This window comes from Haliaeetus albicilla, chromosome 13, assembly GCF_947461875.1.
Source record: "Haliaeetus albicilla chromosome 13, bHalAlb1.1, whole genome shotgun sequence".
Lineage (NCBI taxonomy): Eukaryota > Metazoa > Chordata > Aves > Accipitriformes > Accipitridae > Haliaeetus > Haliaeetus albicilla.
In genome coordinates this window covers 10,679,472-10,699,926 of record NC_091495.1, presented here as the reverse complement: position 1 = coordinate 10,699,926, position 20,455 = coordinate 10,679,472, and the positions used below count along the sequence as shown (strand labels likewise).

At 38.1% G+C, this 20,455-nt stretch overlaps 1 protein-coding gene across 12 annotated transcripts in view; it reads right to left on the bottom strand.

Moving 5' to 3' along the window:
- ESRRG (estrogen related receptor gamma) overlaps positions 1–20,455 on the bottom strand; it is a 408,234-nt gene that overhangs the window by 118,952 nt on the left and 268,827 nt on the right. For all 12 annotated transcript variants that reach the window (XM_069800117.1, XM_069800125.1, XM_069800121.1 and 9 more), the window contains one exon: positions 9,686–10,101. In XM_069800117.1, coding sequence (XP_069656218.1) covers positions 9,686–10,101 — 416 coding nt within the window. The remainder of the gene's footprint in view (positions 1–9,685; positions 10,102–20,455) is intronic.

The following is a 20,455-nucleotide window of genomic DNA, read 5'->3' as shown; positions in this document are numbered from 1 at the left end:
TACCTTAAAAATAAAGAAATTATTTGAAGGAGTGTTTGGGAAACTCTACAATTTCATAGGTACACTACATACATTCAAGATGCTCAGATTTGCATTTTATTTCAATGAAGAAGATTCAGAAGGAAGCTCTACCATTTACTTGTCTACTGCATGATGCTAGAGGCTGAAACTGAGCAGCTAGTAAGAGCATAAGTTGAGTTTGCCCAGTCCTGTCAACAGTTGGAGAGGTAGCTGTGTTATTCAAAATCAACATGGCAGCTCTGAGTCTTTACACTGGGCTGACAAGAACGATTGAGCAATTTGTAATATCTCCTGGCTGGTTTTCAGAAAGGACTGGGCTCTGATTACTTATTTCTGAGTCTTTTGTACAATTAGTTTGCAGGCAATATAATTTTCTCACTTACTCCTTAATAGAATCGTGCAGCTAGCTGGCTGATAGAATAACAGCATATATGTAAAACTCCTGCCTGAAGTGCCAGGGGATAATTTGTATATTCCTTTCAGTAGCGTAATGGACTTTTACGGTTTGGCAGTTAAAGGGCTGAGTAATGTAAATTAGTATGACGTTTGAAAATAAAAATATATGTCAAATCTTCACTCCCCAAACACATTGCCCTGTGCTGTAATAATACAACAGGATTTATGCCAGCCTGAGTCCCTTTTCTCTCCTCATGCACTAAGGAATGTTTATTTAAAAACAGTTCCTTTTTTATACTAATTTGTTAAATTTTATTATCTCAGCCAAAAGATGAGAAAATACTTCTAACACGCTGTGCCTATCAGGAGCAACTGACTCACTAAAAATATGATGCCATTTGATCTTGAGATAGCAGATGAACTGCTAAAACTTACACTGCATAACTGGCTCTTTGGTTTTACATGCTTCAGACTGTCAGATCTTTACACACAGCTCAATGATAAGTGGTCCAAGATACCATTTTTTTCATCTCACAGGTGAGGTTTGGAGGTTACCTGAATGAGATGTGGAGTCATAGCACAATTTTAATGGTAGAGGGAGTTACTCAATGGCTTTACAAGCCAGGCAAACGACTGGATTAGCTAAGATTCTTGAGACCATTTTGGCCATTTCTTGCATGGAATTGAAAGCGACACTCAAGGCAACAGCAGAGGAGGAGTGAGAACCATGACAGAGAGGCCACTGAAAGCACTGGGCCTTATACATTGGCGTCTTATTCAAAATGAAGTTATTGTCATCAAGAGTTACAACTTTAGAACCTCACAGATATCAAAAGTGCAAAGCTGGCTCTAGAAACTGGCTCCAGCCTGTGGGAACAGGGGTCTCTCTTCCAGAAATACTGACAAGAATAGAAGCTGCAGACAGCAATTCTTAGCAGAAGCTTTATTTCCCTTTTTACACTGTGACATTTGCTATTATAACACTGAAGATGTAACAGTATTGCTGTGAGCTATTGGAATATGCTCAGAAAATCTTTGGACAAGTAAAAGACATGAGGAAGACTGAGATACGGGGTGAAAAAGCATTTGGAAAGAGTAGCCATGAGCCACTTAGAAAAGCTGGAGGAATGCTGAAGATACCAGTACTGAAACTATTACTGTGTGGGAATGTAGGTCTGGGGGGGGAAAAAAAAAAAAAGAAAAAAAGCAAACCAATAGAGGGGAATTAATTATTCCTTCAATGTAATAATTTTATGCTATTATCAGCTTCTGAAACTGTATTTCACTATCTCTTTATTTATATTCAATAATGCCCCATTTTTCTCACAAACTTTCTCTTTGAGCTTCTGTAACCTAATACCTTTTTTCAAAAACTTGTATTTAAAAAGCAAGTGTTCTCATTATTCTTAATAGAGGCTACTGCATCACTGGATTTAAGTCTTTCTGCAGTAAGGTTTACCCCAGGTACCACCTTCACGCTCTGTCTTCCTGGGTGACAGACCCAAAGGAACACACCTGCTTGTCTGTGGACTGGCATGCATGAAAACTCTGGAAAATGAAAGGTAGCCAGGATTACAGCCATAGGTCTTCTGGGAATTAATAAAAGAGAAGTCTTAGAAAGAGAGACAGGAGAATCTAAGGCAACACAGAGAGTGAATTATGGTACGTTAGGTCACACCTTGATATGTAATCCAACCAGAAGAGAAAAGAATAGTTCTTGAGAAACTGAGGAGAAGTAGGTGCTGTTGGAAATAAAGAGTAATAAGCTAACTTAGGAAAAGAAGGATAGAGAAAAAGTCCCTGATGGACTTAAAAATGTATTTGATGTTTATAGGTCTTAGCAAAACTGAACTGAGGAAAGTAAAAATATTTTCTCTCAGGTTAAAGTTTTAGTTCTTGCAGTTCTGTTCCCTACTTTGCAGTCAGAACTCAACTGAATTTGAGTAAATATTTTCACAAGTAAAAGTACTGTTATCGATAAGGTTTCAGAAATGGGGTCAGGTTGGAATGAGGTTGGATTTGAACCTAACTGAATCCAGTTCTGGCTGACAAATCCTTAGATGGATTCACCTGATACTCTAGATAGCTCTAGGAATTATAGACTTATGAATTCTGCTACATGTCATCTGGAGCTGATTAAGCCTAAAGTTGACTGTAATCACAATTTTTCACCCAGATGACTTCAGAAACAATAGTGCACACACAGAGTTACAGAACGTTTGAAAATTTGGTTCCTAAATGTCTCAAATGTTTTTTTTAAGATGATAGGACCATGTATGAAGGATTATGCTTACATCTCTGCTGCTTGTGTTGCCTTTTCTGTTACAGTAGAAAACTCAGCAGAAGCAGCTAGTTTTTAAATAACTCTACAGGAGTACGATGGTGTTTGACAGAGGGATACATCCAGCTTAAAAGTACATTTTAAATGAAATCACTATGTTGAGTTCCTTAAAAGAACCCAGTGTACTATGTTACTGAACTATAATATACTTAGAACTTCTAAAATTTATTTTTTATCTCTTTTTCTTTTATTCCTAGAAAGCAACATGAAAGGAGATTTAAAACGAAAATGTAAAAGTGATGCTGGTTGGTTTGACTGCATGACATTTTTGCATCAGCCTCTAACTTTAGGTAGGTAGGTTTCCAGCCTCATAAAAACCACCATAATTTTCAATATGAGGCTGATATTAGGGGGTGTTGAATGACACCTGTAAGGGCCCAAGTATCTTTGATTCCCACTGGAGGCAACTTCTTTATCTTCCAACAGAAATGAAGGGCATTTAGGTCATTTTAAGAGAGAATCAATGCTTTGAAGACACCAACAGAACTGATCCCCTGCCACCTGGGAGTCACTGAAGAGTTGTCCAAGCGAGAAAGACTGAACCATCTATATCTTGTCCCTACTGGTATTTTATCTAGGTCAACTTTGATACATCCTACCAAGGTAGCATGGAAAATTGTCACTGTTTGTTTATGAGCATGTAGAACATCTCAGTCTGTAAAGTTGCAAACCAAACGAATTTCACAGCAGTAAAAAAAAGTAATTAAAAAAGTTACAGAAACACTAAAATAAATCACTCGCTAGCTGAGACTTCACATGTCTCCAGTTTTCAACTAGACAGAGCTTCATAAGTGGGCTGGAAACTTTCATAGATGTTTATAACAAATAGAGATCCTGACCTAATTATAATGGCACTAATACATACCACTGTACCAGCACTATTTGTAAACCACATCTCTTTCTGAGTACTTCTGATGGGTTTGAAATAGTCATGCACAAATGAGGCTGCTCATTCTTATTCCCTAATAATCTAAATGCAGCATATAATTTACAAGGGTGTAAGGAAAGAAGAGATAGTAAAAAGAATAGAGAACCATCCGTACACTTTTAAACTTCTGTCTGGTTCTCAGATTTCAGCATGTTTATATCTTATTGTCTCATCTTGCTTGGCTGCCACAGTTATGCAATGATATTATGACAGGATTAAAAATCTTGTTGGAAGGAATTAAAAATACTTGCTCAGTAGTTTGGTTGGCCCATAGGCACAGAGACATCAGGAGAAAAGGGAAGATACCTATAATTGCTTGCTTAAAAAATTCTTTGAAAGAAATGCTGAGGCACAGACTTTCACTTATATAAGGAAAGTAAATGATTTAATCAGGTAATGATGGATTCAGGTGACTGTCATGGTTTAACCCCAGCCAGCAACTAAGCACCACGCAGCCGCTCACTCACTCCCCCCCATCCAGTGGGATGGGGGAGAAAATCAGGAAAAGAAGCAAAACTCCTGGGTTGAGATAAGAACGGTTTAACAGAACAGAAAAGAAGAAACTAATAATGATAATGATAACACTAATAAAATGACAACAGGAGTAATAAAAGGATTGAAATGTACAAATGATGCGCAGGGCAATTGCTCACCACCCGCCGACCGTTACACCCAGCCAGTCCCCGAGCGGCGAAAATCCCTGCCCCCCCCACTTCCCAGTTCCTAAACTAGATGGGACGTCCCATGGTATGGAATACACTGTTGGCCAGTTTGGGTCAGGTGCCCTGGCTGGGCATGAGAAGCTGAAAAATCCTTGACTCTAGTCTAAACACTACTGAGCAACAACTGAAAACATCAGTGTTATCAACATTCTTCACATACTGAACTCAAAACACAGCACTGTACCAGCTACTAGGAAGACAGTTAACTCTATCCCAGCTGAAACCAGGACAGTGACATTTAGTGTTAGGTTCACTGGAGGGCTGCTATCTTTGCACCAGAGCCAAGGTCCACAGACTATTGCACCAAGATGCAAGCCTCCACCCTATCTTTCTATAAAAAGCTATCATCTTAGCTACCAGTAAAGATGCTGAAAAGCTGTAAAATCTTACTTCATTTCATTTCATTTCCTCCACAAAAATGATGTGCAGTATTATAGGAGTCAGCTTTGAGATGCAAATTAACCTTTGGAAGCCACTTCGGTGAAGTCCAACTTCGAATCAAACTTCATGTTGCCCATTTTAAATGTCACCTTATCTGAATTACATAGCTAGTTCTAACTTTCCTGATTAAAACTTCCCGATTTAAAAAAAGAATATATATATATTTACTGTAAAGTGTTTGTACATTTACAGATCAAACTGGCTCAGTAATGGGTAAACACTCTAAAGAGGGTTCAAAAACATGAACAGTAAAGGGATTAAAACCAACTTTGAGTAACCAAAAAGGTGAAGAAAGTACAAAGCAGTTTAATCTAGCTCCTAGTTTGGGCAGGCATTGAAGACCATAGGAACTATGTTACTGCAGAACTGTAAAGCTGAAGGCTCTTAGGTGATCAGCATAAAATGAGATGGCAGACTTGGTGTAGTTCGCGTAATGACCAAAAAGACAACAGTATTCCCAGCATAGAATATGTCTTGTTTGTGTCAGGAGACATGGACAGGCAACAACTCTCAAGGATAAAGCTCTTAAATGAGACAGTGAGGGTATGACTGCATGGCTTCTTACTAGCTATTGCTTTACTCACCCTGCGTATAAACAGAAGATTGCTGCCTCAATACTGTTTATCCAACAGTTTTTCCACAAAAAATAAACATATTAAAAAAAAAAAACAACAAAGCCCAAGAACTACAAGGACTATTGAATGCAATATATTTTAGCTTTTGTGGGGAAAATTCAAACACTGTCCAAGGAAATAGTAAGCTCTGACACTTTTGCAACAAGCCTTACCAGGAAGAAAACATATCAATACCTAGGCTGTTCACACTACCTTTTCATGCTAGTTCAAAGAGTCCAAAGATGACAGTCCTGAAGATTTGGAAGGATGGAGGAAGAAAGTTGTCTAGATGCAGGCCATTATTTTAGAGAGATGAAGGCTAAAATAAAACCAAATAGTAAACTGTCTTTGAATCTCTAAGTCCTATCATCCTCCTACTGAAAGCAAGAATAGCATTTCAATCCACTTGCAGAAATGTTTAAGTTACAGGCACTGAGTAATTACATATTATTAATGCAAAATGTGTATTTACTAGTCTTTATGATATCTGAGCAAATAAAAATTGAGAAATGTATTTACACTAAATATTCACCACAAAATATCTAGTGAGCACAAGACCTCTGTGCTGAACACAGGACTTTGCACCCAGCTGTCAACTGAAAATTCTTTTTTTCTCTCTTTTAATGAAAGCTTGGACTTTTCAAGATAACACAGTGCACAGCAAAAACTGGAGAGACCCTAAAAATCAATGGACCTGTAACTATTTTTAGACATTGCTATTTTCTACTATCCCTGATGTTAAGCCAATTTTGGGGAGATTTGGCTGTGTGTGAGTTTCTGTGAGACATTTGCAATCAGCCACCATGTAAATTATCCCAGAAGCAAACTGAGAGCTGCAGCTGAGTAAGTACTAGGCTGAGCAGAGAGAACATCCAGTTCTCCCATCCCTTATATGTCACAAAAGGGGGCAAAACGTCATTAGACTCTACTATGACTTAAGCAGTTACTGATTTTATATACTGAGCTGGGGTTTTGGTGGGGTTTGTTTTGGGTTTTTTAGGTAGGTAATTTCTTGTTTCTAATTTTTTCTAATATTATTGATTTTTATCATAATCTATGCATTCTTTACCACAGCCCCAAATGTATTTCTGTGCTATGTTAAAAATATATATTCAAAAAAGACAAACTTACTCCTTCCTATAATTCAAGACAGGGTTCACTTAATTTCTTGACTTTTAAGAAAATTAGCAGGGATTGCAAGAGGCAGGAAGAAGAAGAAAAGAAATCCATCAGCCAGGAATGGACATTTTTTAGACTCAATGCTGTCATCTGAAAGAGAACAGTAATCTCCATTACCCTTAAAAACAGGTGTACACTCTACCTTAGAGTGAAATTTGCCTTGTGTAAAAGGCTACTAGGTATCCTGCAATGCACTTCACTTCCGTCTTATGTAAGATGCTGGTGTGCTGGCTCTCTGAACAGCTGCCTGTGGCTTTCACCTTCAAAAGACTCCTTTGAAATGGCAAGAATGGAAAGACTCCCTTTGACTTAGTGGAAAGGACATCAGGCCTCACGTGAACACAAGATGTGCTTCATAATCTTAACCTTATCAGCTCAGCCTTGCTCTCACTGAACTCAGGGCAGTTTTGCCCATGGCTTCAACAGGAATAGCACCTAGGTTCTAAAACTGTGAGCTAATCTAGTAACTCATGAATGATAAACAAGAAAGGTTTGGGAAGTCAAATGTTCTTTTTCACTGAATCAATAATTAAGTACCCATCACAATTAAATTATTAGCATTTAAAATAAGCACTTCTTTCAGCCAACACATGTTATCCTTACATATGCACAGTTACAATATTTGACTCTTCAGGTAGTCTGGTTTAGCATTCTGTATTTATAAATTTCTTGGGTTTTTTCTGTTTTCCTGGTTTCTTATTTGCAGTTATGCAGTAACCAACTTATTTTAAAAACAAGCAGAGAATGAAAGTGATATGAACCAGGAAGTGAAATGGTACAGGGAAGAATGGCCTCTATGAACACCGGGACTAAATTCTATCATTTAGAGCAAAAAAACTCAGAGGAATTCTTCTTCGTGCAAGCTTAAAGGTAGAATTTGCCCATTCAAAACACAAGGAGTACCTTTTTCTTATATACTACTTCTCACCTTACCACAATCTATGGTTTGATTCATCAAAGTAAATACCTTCCATTATTTTGCAAGGTATCTGAAAACTTTTAGTAGTTGTGTCAGTTTAGTCAGCACCATTACTGAAGATGCTGCCACGACATTATGATGGTAACATACCTCCTCGTCTTAGTTTATTCATTATTGCTTTTCCATTCAATGCTTGGTTTTGCCTAACGGCATATTTTTTTTTGTCTTCACAGCACTGTCACCTGCTGATGCAGCTAGTGCTCTAACCATACTGAGACTTTTTGCACAGCTGCCAGTTCTAAGTTGAGCTGCATGGCCAAGTCCAGGTTGCTAATCTGGAGAATGACATCCCTATCTTGTGCTTCCATGCCCAGAAACTTGCTGTCTGTGGTGCGGTGTAAAATTGCAGACTACCTATTACTACCAGAAGTCAACACTTTAATCAGTTAACATTTCTGTGGCATTTTTTCATGCTCAAAATACAACTAAAATAATCATGCATCAATTCAGTTCTGTAGGACAGCTATTACATAGCAATTAAATACCATTTATAAAAACTGAGCTGCTAGTTGAAGTTGGTGCTTGAAGTTTAGCAACCACAAAATAAAAATTGCTTCAGTGGAAACATTTTCTGAGCTTATCTGAAAATGTTCTTGAAGGTCAAGTGAAATCACCTACCTCTTTTTTCACTTTTTCCAAAACAAAGGCTTGAAATGAGCATACTGTTTCTGCATATGCACTCATTTTACATATGAACCCAGGCCACTGGAATCTTCACAGGTATGTTTGTTTATTGATTGCAAACATTGTAACACTCAGCGCCATTAGAACAACTGAAGTCTAATGTTTCCTTTTAGTGGCTATATGGCCATCATAAAGTCGGTACGTCGTGCTGGTAGAAGGCCCAAACCCCCAGTAGTAAAATGGATGAGAGGAGAATAAAATGGCCATTGCCTCAGCAATGGATAAAGTAAATTAACATTAATTATTTTTCTTCACTAATTTTACATGAAGTATGGAAGTACTATATTTAAGAAACCTTGACCAAATGTTTCAAATTTGGGATTATGTGAAATTACAAACTGAAACTAACTTCATGCTCCTTATCATAACTCATTTTTAAAAAGAAAAGTATACATCCAGATTGCACTGTCTTTCCTGAGAATTCCAGGTGCTCAACATCTATGAACATCAAGCAGATTTTATTGAGGAGCTTAAATTTGGACTTAGCAACCTAATTCTAGTCTCTGAAGTTTGAATTTAATTTAATGTGACACTACATTCCTGTACAGGCCAAGCTTGGCCTCATGTTCTTTAAATAAAGCACCTTCAATTTTACTTGAAAGGATGATATCTAAATCAAAGTAGAAGGTTATTTTGTCTCCAATGGTTCTGAAGCTAGAACAAGTGGTCATGCAAATTATCCCATTCGTACTAATTCATGCCAAAATATGTGGCGTATTTGTAACAGGTACCAAGAGCAGATTAGTACAAAGTACTGGGCAGAGACCAAAAGCTGCCAACTTACTCTCCTTAGAATGTGATCTTACAGATATTTGTTGAACATTTTAAGGCCACTGTATATGATATGGGTGAAAGATGAGTTACTAATACACTGATATGAACAAAGCACTACACCATTGCATTTTGTTTGAATTTTAAATGCACTGCTCCTTTAACAAAAATAAACTGGATTTCTGTAACTATTTAAGTACGGTAGTGGTGTAACTAGCAGCAAAACCCAAGCACAATCCCTGTGTGCCAGCCACAAGGTTTGTTTAAGAGGCATCCATGACAACCTTCAGAAAATAATCAGTTTTCTTCGCAACAATCACTTACAGGAATCCACGAGAAACTCGTACAGAAAACAAATCTGAACATGCACCGGATAGGCTCCCGTGTTTTTCTGTTTTTCACAATCAAAATAAATGTGGCAGTGGGCTTAACATGACAGACAGAACTCCCAAAGAAGCCCAAAAGGGCTTTTTCATGAGTAACAATCTGTAGGACCAAACACTATGAAGAATGAGAAGGTATAGGCTGAAGTCCTAACTGGATTTAGTCAAGGATTGTACTATTTCACTTTGAGCAAAAGAAAGAAAAGAAGTTTAAAGAATAACCAACCTTGAATTGTCCTTTTGAAGAAAGCCTTGCAGGCCTCGCAGGAAGCCACTCCATAGTGGTACCCTGATGCAATGTCACCACACACCAAACACAGTCTTTTGGGCATCGAGTTCAGCATGTATTCACACTTGGTCTGTGAATCTTCAGCAATGGTACTAGAGCAGTCGTCATACCGTTTCCTGACTGGCCCGTTGCCCCCAAGCCCTGTGGCTGAAGGGTAGAGGGGAGGCGAGTCCAGCCCGTTCTGATGTCCATTCATGGTGGAACTGTAGCTCCCGCTGGCGTCTGAGGAGCCACCAGGGCTGTGGTGGTTGATGCTGTCCGTCAGAGAGGCAGGGCTCGACGGTTCCGTCTTGATGTACGACGAACAGCTAGAATCAATGTGTCGATCTTTGCTTGACATTCTGCAGAGAAGCCTGTAGTGGGGAGAGAGAGAAAGAAGAATCTGTGTATTAAAGACAGTGCTCTTTAAGGCTGCTCCGGAAGGGTTAGGGACTGCACATCATTCATTCATTAGTCAATACCTCTTGTTCTACATGAAGGTAATCAGCATAAGGGCATGACAGAGCTTTGTCAAAGCTGCAGACAGGCAGTAAACAAAAACTTTAAAGAGACCAAATCCTTCTGTTGTCCCCTCCACCTGCCCTCTAGGCTATGTGTCAACTTCACATCAACTCTAAATTCTGAACTTGCCATCTAGCAAGTCAAAAAATTAACAAAATCCTATTAGATGACTTGGCTGTTAAAAATGTCTTCTTTTTTCCATCAGTACTTTCCTTCTGTAAATGCCATCATTATCAGGAACAAATATTTCCAAGTTTGATCACATAAATGTTCTGCTCCGTAATTAATATTTGTCAAGACACTTGACTGAAACACATATCCATCATCTATTGATCTGATCCCAGAATTGAAGAGCAAGTCTCCCACAGTCTTTTTTTTTCTTCTATATTAATATTGCTTTATTATAGATACAGCTATTTAGTAACGCAGTAGCACATCAACTGGGAACTCTAACAAATAATTAAGGCTGGACTCCATTTTCACAAAATCTAAGTGAAATGATTCATCAGCTCAGGGTGCAATTACTTTCTAGCCATTATCCTCAGACTAACCAGTAATAACTATGCCACTATCCCATATATCTGCAGCTCTATAGGACCTGACATTTTACGTGTTCTGTTCTTGGATTAAAAAAAATACATTAGAGGAAATTTTAGATAGAAGTTTTGTCTTTCAGAAGGTGAGATTCTGTCTTACTTCTCAGTTCATACATTTTCAGAATTTAGCATCTGAAATAAAACCATATAACATTTGATCTGACAAATTAGTGCTTTCTACAGGGGGAAACAAAAAATTATCTTCTTTGTCTATTCCATCCCCAAGACTTTTATTATTTTTAAACATATTTTAGGGAGAACAAGGGACAAAAATAATAATTAGAAAGCTCTGAATCAGATACTATCTTCATTTTCTACAGCTGGTTATGAGACCACAGTAGCAAATGGCCTACCCAGCATTTTCCTGACAGTACTCTCAGAAGCTGCCAAAGCACAGATGACAGTTATGAGCATTTCTCTAGAAACATTATCAGCAGAAAAGCAAATACCCCGTAAGACCACCCACCTGGAGCTATAGGTTCATGTTTTCAAAGCAAACTCATGAGTCCAGACAATTTGACTGACTTAACTTTCTAAAGTAATTTCTGAGATCTTGCCTTCACTTTTTCACCTTTCCATGTTTAAAAAAGAAATTAAAAAATATCAATTTCTGCTTCAAGATCCGGAATCAAATTCACCAATGGAAAACAGACATAAATGCACAGAGTTCGCTTCCTTTCCAGTGAGGCTAACCGAGATCAAAGCCTGACCCTTCATTAAAGATATCTGCTTAGGATGAGGTTTACCCTAAAATCAGTGCCCATGGGTCTTATTTAGCACCTTTCAATTGTTGTGATTTTTACTGTAAAATTCTATTGGAAACAAACGACACATGAATTTGGAAAACAGCCAGACTGATGTGCAGTAATGTTATCCTCCAAATTTAAAATCAGTACTTATTTGGGCGGTGGAAGGAGCAAGCTATCTGGTGTCAGCAAATAAAGCAAGGAAATGGGAAGGTTAAAGCCGTGAAAATATCTTATTACATTGGACCACCTGCTTGTGCTGTCCTTTCCTCAAGAACTGGAGGGGGGGAAATCCCCTTGCCAGCCTGCAGTAGCGTGCGCCTTTTCTTCTGCATCTGCTGCCTTGTAGCCGTCACTGTTAATGAGTGCTGTAATTAATAGATAGCTCTCTCTTGTCTCTCTACTTGCACTCTGGGCTAAGCACTTTTCTCAAGTCAACGTTTGAAAGAAAGCGGGTCGGCACTGACTTACAGCAGCTCTGCAAATTCCTTTTAATTTAGAGCACTTACACCACCACTCCACTTATTACCTTATAATTACTGGACCCCTCTCACATACATTACGATCTTAGACTAGAGTTAGAAGTTATTAGGGTACTAAAACATGGTGTCTCTCTGTCTCTCTCTCCCCTCTTTCTTTGACACTGAATTTTATACAGCTACAATTAAAAATATCAATTAACTTTCACATTCTACAAACTTATTTTTTACGTTATTTTTCTATACACTAACACTAAGACCCTTTTATTGACTAAACAAGTACTTGGTCTTCTTTTCATCTCCCTGCTCCTGAGACTCTGCATATAAAGTCTCAACATACAGCAATAGGAGTCACTGCCTACAGTCTGCCATAACCAGCTTGATGGGACGTTCTTGTCTAAGACTCCCACTGCTCATTTCTTCTAATTTGTGCAATAATGAGCTCAAATGTCACCCTTCCCTTCCCAGAAAAACCATTTGCAATTAATTAGTCGTCCAAATGCATGTTGTCTTAGCCAGTGCAAAAGTGGTTATCTCCCACTCCAAGCGGTCAGAACCAAAATATAATCTCAGTTCTACAAGCATTAAAATCTGATCACCAGTGCTGCTTAGGCTAAAGCCAGTCTGCTGATGCTTCTGAAGTAGCAGTTTCTGGTACTAACCAAGATAGAGCTGCTTTTGGCTACAGCTTAAATGGTACAGACTGGACTGGTGCATGCTGGCAAAGCACAAATGCAGTTAAAACATTAACCATTCCAAGGAAAAGCAAAAACAATAGCGCCCAACTGAGAACACCAAAGAAGGTGAACCAGAGACAAGGCCGGGTATTAGCTGTGGGTGGGCAACCGACACCTACTGCTTTCACTCCTCCGTTACTGTACCATATCTGAACGAAAGTAATTCAAGAGCCATCTTATACGGATGGCAGGTGGGACCACCATCAAATTATCATGCTGAACATTTGGAATAATGCCTAAGCTAGATCCCTGTAAAATCCCTCCCTCAGTTCTCTCCTAATTACTACTTAGCTCGTTACACTGAAGCATTCCTAGACACCATTGCATTATAGTGTAAAACTACAGTTAGAGCTTAATTCTCTCTTCCTCTCTGTGTCTGAAATTCTACAGCTCTATTATTCAAGCCTGAAATATTCACAACTATCTATAAATTCAATTGTCAGCCAGTGGGTTTTATTCTAGACCTCACTTCAATCTAAAATTAGAGGCACTAAAATTCACATTAACTCTAAGAGGAATGTAGTGAATAAGACTTTATTTCAAAAGAACACCTTTTTGTCAGAAAGAGCTATTTTCAAGATGATGGCTTTATCTGCATTCAAAGAGAATAAGCCCAATTCCACATTGTGCTGTTAATGCAAAATTTTTAGGTCACATTGGATTAATAAAAATCTAAATTTAGTTAAGGTTTATGAATAGAAATAACATGTGTCATATAAAAATGTACAGTATTTATTTTAAAGCATTGGTAGGGTTGTTTTTTTTCTTTACTAGATTTTAAGTCAAATAAATGGCAGCTCCATTTGTGGTCGGCTATTCTCAGTAAGTTTTCTAACAACTGGTATCTCTTGGGTAAACTTTCCTTTCACTAACTATAGGGAAAGTAACTAATTGGCTCTAGAAGCATTTCCATGCCCATATACAAGAAAAACTACATAGGGTACTGCAAGGCTTGAGTAATATGCAATATATAGCACGACTCTTCACATGTCTACTGAATTTACTTCACAACTTCTTCGTTTAAGAAAGACCTGAAGCCAGTCACTGCTGGCAGAAAGGTACAATGACAGAGCACTTCAATATGCAACTCCTTCTTTAAAATGGTCTTAAACAATAGCGAATAAATTGTAATGCCATGTGCTTATGAAAGGTTGAATATATTAAGAATTTATTAATGCAATCACATTCCTATTTCCATCTACCTGCCACATTACTAATCATATTGACAGTGCTGACACTGGCTAAATCAGTATCAATATACAAGTGGAGTACAAAAATTAACTGCATCTGATTACAGTATATAGCCTTAAAAAAAGAAAGCCTTCCCATTCGAGCCCCTAGGAGCTTTTTATATTCCATCCATACATGCACTTGGTTCAGAAAGTTACTTTTCCCCTCTTCTCTCTTATTACCAATACCTAAAGGAGGTCAAAAGAACATGCCAATAATTCACAATCCATGAACACGTTTCATGCTTGCTTTTCAAGTAGGAAAAGCTCTGCTTACAGCATCATTCACTACTTCAGAGTTGCCCTGGTGGTTTCAGTGAGTCATAATTAGTCACAATAATTACAGTGACCACGTTTATTATAGACCAACATAAAAGTCCACTTTTACCTGCACATGAAGTTTTTCTTTTCTTGAAGAGGGAATTAGCCCATTTCCATAAATGTCAGAATTGGTTCTTATCAGATGACATTTTTAATGACAGCTACGTGGGAGCATCAACAAGGCAGGCGTTATTATGCACATCTAGGTACTTTTACACTAATAGTGTAATCCATCTGATTTTCCTCCAATACATTCCTCTAAATCAGATGGATGTCGACCAAAAAGGTCTTGTTAACCTCATACGTTAACTATGAAAACCAATGCATGAAAGAAAGTCTTGGTCTAAGTGACACAGTAAGTCTCTAGCAGAGTCAAAAGTGGAAGCCAGCTCCTTGCTTCGACTGTAAAGACCACATTTCACAGGTCTGTACCAATATCAGCAGACAAAAAACCGTGCAGCATGTTCCAGTGATTTCCCATACTCTGCTTCTCTGAATGGAAGAGAGAAAAAAATGTGTGGAAAGAAATGAAAATGTTGCTTCTTGCATCAATGCCCACGACACCTCAAGACTTTCACCAGATCCTGTTAAAGAGCTGAGTAACAATTTCAGCCGAGCTGCTTTACATTGAGCATTTTTTTTCCTGCTTCAGCTAATTGCACTCTAGTAAAGTGGCAAAATGTGAATCACTTAGTAGGAAAATGGGCACCAGCTGCTATTGTCAGAGAATGGAGATGCCGAAGAAAAGGAAAGTGACTGAATGAAGTGTCATGTCAGAAATCAACTGTGCAACGTGTGATTTGAGAAAACATGACTACTTTACAGAGACAGGGTGTCATTATGGCATCACAGTAATACGATGCTTTGACAACTGCTGGGTCTAACATATCATCATTGCATTAAGGTGCACTGGCTTAGTTGGGGAAAGGAAAAGAAAGGATTCCTTCTTTTAATAAGAAATATCATAAGGCCTGCTTGGTTAACCTAGTGGATGAGATCATTAATTGCACAGTATTGCTAATCTTGTCCCATGCACGCACAAACAAAACTGTTATTACGCATTAGATCTTTACTAATGAACACGCATGTACAACCATGTACTAAACCCCTGTGCAAAACAGAATGGTTGTGGTGGGGTTTTTTGTTTGTTTTTTTTAAACAAATGCTGAATGTTTCATTGCTTTTTGTAATTTCTTCTTTCTTTTATGTTTTCTTGAAACCTTCACCACTTCACCTAGGTAAGGGAAAGCAAAGCAAGCCAATGACTTCTTCCAGAGCAGCTGTCACAGCCACTAGCAGCCGAACAGAAGAAGCAATGCTTGAAGCCATCATGTTGTTACCAGCAGTGGCCTGAGTTAGCTGATGATTGCCGACAGAGGATCCAGCTTCCCAAACAGTTATTACGGCTCTGTATGCAATCTACCAAGCTCTGCTAAAGCGCTTCCTACGCACAAGGCAGTGGAAGACTACACTACTGTGTGGTCATTTTTAGTTTAACAAAACAAGCCATTATCTGAGGCCCTTCACATTTGCACCTATCTGAGAGGCTGCAATGAGTTTGTTTTCTGTGCTGCTTTTAAAAAAAGCAGAATTTTCAAGTGGCTGACTTGCAACTACTGCAGACCCTCCAAAATGAGGGGGAATTATTTTCAACTCTGCCTCCCCCTCTCCCCCCCAAATATTCATTATTGCTTCCCTCTCTATTTCAAGTTGATTCCCTGTGCTTCCTGGTTGATAAACTTTGTTAACAAGAAGGAAATGATCCTGACATACCCCAATGTGTTGCAAATTATCACTGTTGACAGCTTCTACGTTTAAGGGTTACATCTGATGCAACAATGCATACCAGTGTCATTTATCTTTAGCTCATTTCTTTGGACCTATTTCAACTGAGGGTGAGCATCTCTTGTTTATAGCTCGAAATACCGTAAGTGAGCAACTGGCAAATCAATAAAACTGTTAAATGCATAATAATACTGTGTAATTACTTACATGATGTTTTGCATAATTAACTGTCTGAGGTGTTCCTTGATATAACGGATACTCAGAGTATGGAATAACCTATAAGCCTATAAAACACATCCTGTTTATACAAACAGAAATTATGTTTAAAACTCTCATTCTAATAATCCAAATCGGGCTTTGGCACTATATAACAGAAAGCCTTCCTTCCCCGCCAAGTCTAAATCAATTCTTATGGTATTACTTCATAACTAACGTGATATTTCACTGATGATAACGATTACCCTGATTACTTGGAAGTAATGTAGTAATAGCAAAAATACACTTAAACAAACTACTGCTATTTAATCAATATTATTGAGACAAACTAAGTGTTTTAATAAGTCTGTATAGATGCACTAATGCTGGTTTAATTAAATGTATCCTTAGACATGTACAAGCTCTGCAGCATACAGATCCTATCGTTTGACAGACTGTAACATTACTCTTCTGAATTTAAAAGCTGAAGCACTTAGAGCCAACAGAATGTAAATCGTTTCAGACTGCAAAATGATTATTCTTTACATCAGGTACTCTTTTGGGAACAAAAAGTAAACAGGGACGAATACTCAAAGACCTTGCAACTTTGAGCCAAAACACCAGACATCTGAAGAGGTGCCAGCCCTCAGTAACACAGTTGTCCAATGCGTCCAATGTATGTCACTGCAACACACATACAAAAAAACAAACAAAAAAACCTCCAACTGAAAAGCAAAAAATAAAGCTGATAAAGGTCAGTTTTGTGATTCCTACATTTTTGCACGTGCGTATACAACAAATATCCTATTAGCTGTGTTATGCACTACTACTAGCAGGCCATCACCACAGAAAGTTTCCTGGAAAAGAGACTTGCCTATTTCTACAGATTTCATGTATTTCAACTAGAAAAAGATACTTTTTTGGTATGCTCTGATGATTCAGTTTTCAAATACTAAAAAAAACCCAACAAACCCTCAAGAAGTAGATGGCACTTTAAATGAAAAATCATTCTGGAATGTCTGAAAGTTATACATAGAAGAAATGTATGGTTTTGTATTTTGTGTACAAGTTATGGTTCTGATGCAACTTAAACCTCAGTAAATACTTCATATACATACTTAATTTTTAAATTTCTCTTTTCCTCCTGTGTTTCTAACATTTTTACACAGTTAGAACATGGCTGTTGTTTTAAGTTACAATCATATCATTACAATACCTTAGACCTACCTTCTCTCGTTTACTGGTTTCTAGCCTAATGTTACATATTTTTTTTGTTGCTACAGTACTTAGCATGCCTCAAATGAGTCAGCTCTGCAATGAGAGAAGAGTGGAGAGCTGCACAAACTCACACTAAGAGACTTCCCATGCCCAAACAGTTTCAACCAAAAGGCTGCAATGTGACTACTAGAACGATGGCCAAGCCTCATCATATGAAAATCAGTATATGGATCAGGAAGAGTAAGATTTTATTACTCTATTTTCAAACTGCAGACTAACACTTTTAATTCATGTCACATGTTGGAAGACAGCAAAAACTCTGGTTAAGAAGTTGGGTATTTTTCTGTGATGGAACATCATTTTACTTGTAGTTATACTCCAGGTCTATCAGGTGTAGTCCACCTGATATCTCTAGCCCCCAGATGACATGGTAAAGTGTGAAGGAGTCATCTAATTATTAACTGTGAGGATTCTTTTTATTAAATCAACTGAAATAGCAAAATAAAATAAAATACTACAGTCAGCTACTTCAAGGGAGAAAAGTACAAAACTACAAAAATAAGTAAAGATTTATTCAAGAACATAACAGGCTTTCTAAAGAGGGATTATTTTGAAATGATTACAGCATCAAAAGCAGCTACTCGCATCAGTCAGAAAGCCAGTACTACAGATCAGAGACATAGCTGTCACTCATCACTTTCCAAAAGGAAAAAGAAGACAAAAAAATGCCTTCAGTCTCAAGACAGAGTCAAAGTTTGCATCATCAGATTTTTCACAATTTCTAGCAGTGATTTCCCTCCATCGCTGAAAGGCAGAGTGTAGGTGTGTGCACACCGTGCACCCGTCTCCCCACCCAGCTCCGTCACCGATTTTCTGCAGATTTATAACAGAAGAATTATAATTTGCCAGTCAAGCTCTGTTAAATTGGAGAAGCGATTAGAAAGAACATACCAGAAATAGTATCAGAGTGAGCGTCTTAAAAGACTCAGAGCTAAAACTTAGAAAGCAAGTGATCTGTCTCCCACCCCCTCACTCAGCTGGCTCCTGAGTGTGTCCTGTCCTCCCAGCCACACGCCACCAGTTTTAAATCCCCCCTACACACACAGGCACGCACGCACAAGCAACCAAAAAGCTACTTGGTGAGTTGGAAAATGACGTTTTCCTGCAATCAGTGTTTAAGTGAATGTTTGTCCCAGTGTGTTACACCATGCTGTCAGCTAGCAGCAGGGAGTCGTTGAGTTGTTACTACATTTGATTTGACTGCCAGTAGGAAGCTTTATTTCTACCAACTGTTAGTTGCCAGCTCTAAGGATCTTCTCTTACTTTGAGAGGTTTTTATTTATTTTTTTTTTTAGATACAGTCCATATTTTTCTCTTTCACTCTGAGGACTTTTAGCGTACGGCAGAAGCATGTCCACATCTCCATGCATCACAGCAGTCTCTTCACTTATACTTGCTGCCTTAAACGCAAAAAAGTAATTGTATTAAGGCAACTGCAAGTCGATCCTGACACGCATCAGAAAAGTGATTTTTATATCTGGACACCTGAATGAGGTGCAAAGATGAATATATACATAAGTAAACTGAAGCAGGGGAATTTCATTCTGATCTTTTCTGAAAAATGTGGGATTAGAGATTGGAGGAATGGCTATGGAGAGATAACCTGGGTGGATCTTCCTTCCAAGGAGAACGTTTGCTATCCAGATCCTTATATGCTTCCCAGACAGTTTTTAGTAGGCTTATTGTTTGCTTGTTTATTATTCATGTATATCCTGAAAGGTTTCTCCTCTGTCAAACAAGATCCTATAACTTTAACAGTTGTTTACAATGCTTCCTCTTCCTACACAATAATGATGATTTTGATAATTAGGATCTAATTATAATGGATCTGACAACAACTTCCAACAACGAAAAGCATCTTTAGAAAAATGAAAGCATATGCATGAATAGTGCAGGGAGGTGGGGTGGGGAGAGAAACACATTCCTACGAGACAGCCTGAGAATTCAGGCTGAATGGAAAAGTAATTAACACTAAAGAGCTAAAACTGTAATTAAAGAAAATTTCATTAAAGGGAGGCAGGTGATTCCACTTTCCTAAATATGACAAGGTGCTGTATAAAAATAAAATAGCAGCCGGTTTCAGTGAGTGGAGCAGGAAAGCCATGTCTTTAACCAGATCAAATTCTCGAAATTGGCTGTCAAGACGGGATTGTTGTGATTTATACCCGTCTATCAAGCGCATGAAAGAGAGAGACAGGAGAGGAAAAGAGGCAAGCTGCTGTCGCTTCCATTCGCAAAGCACCTTTAATTTCCACGGCACCATCTGTTACCAAATCTAATTCACATTCCCTCCTAATCTGGTTTAGTTCTGTAATACTAATTCTTCCACTACTCTTATGAACATCACTCTTAAGAAAAAGCTTTGGTTCTGGGTTCGTAAAAAATTGAATATTATACAGTTAAGGTTCTGGTGACTTAAGTGAAGCATGCTGTCCATTAAAATGCGCTCCTGGTAAAAGGATTTGTTTCCAGTTAGTGCAGAGATACAGAATTGCTCACATTCAATAAAAGTCATGGGGGGTGGGGGTGGGGTGTGGAGGGGAGAGGAAAAGAGGGGGAGAAAAAGGGGAAAAAAAAATCACAGCTGATGATAGGAATGTAGGCTGTGGACATGAAAGCAGAGGTTGTCATAAAATACAATTGTTGTCAAGTTTAGTCACTTTCAGTACTGGCTATAAAATCACTTTGTCACGGTCTCATATTGAAAGCTTGAAACTGTGTTTTTGCTAAGGAAACTAAAAGGAGTGAAACGTAAGATTCTACAAGGAAGAAAATATTTATTTCAAATTATGAGATGCAAATGTCTGTAAGAAACCAAAAAGGTAGGGCCAAAAAGTGAA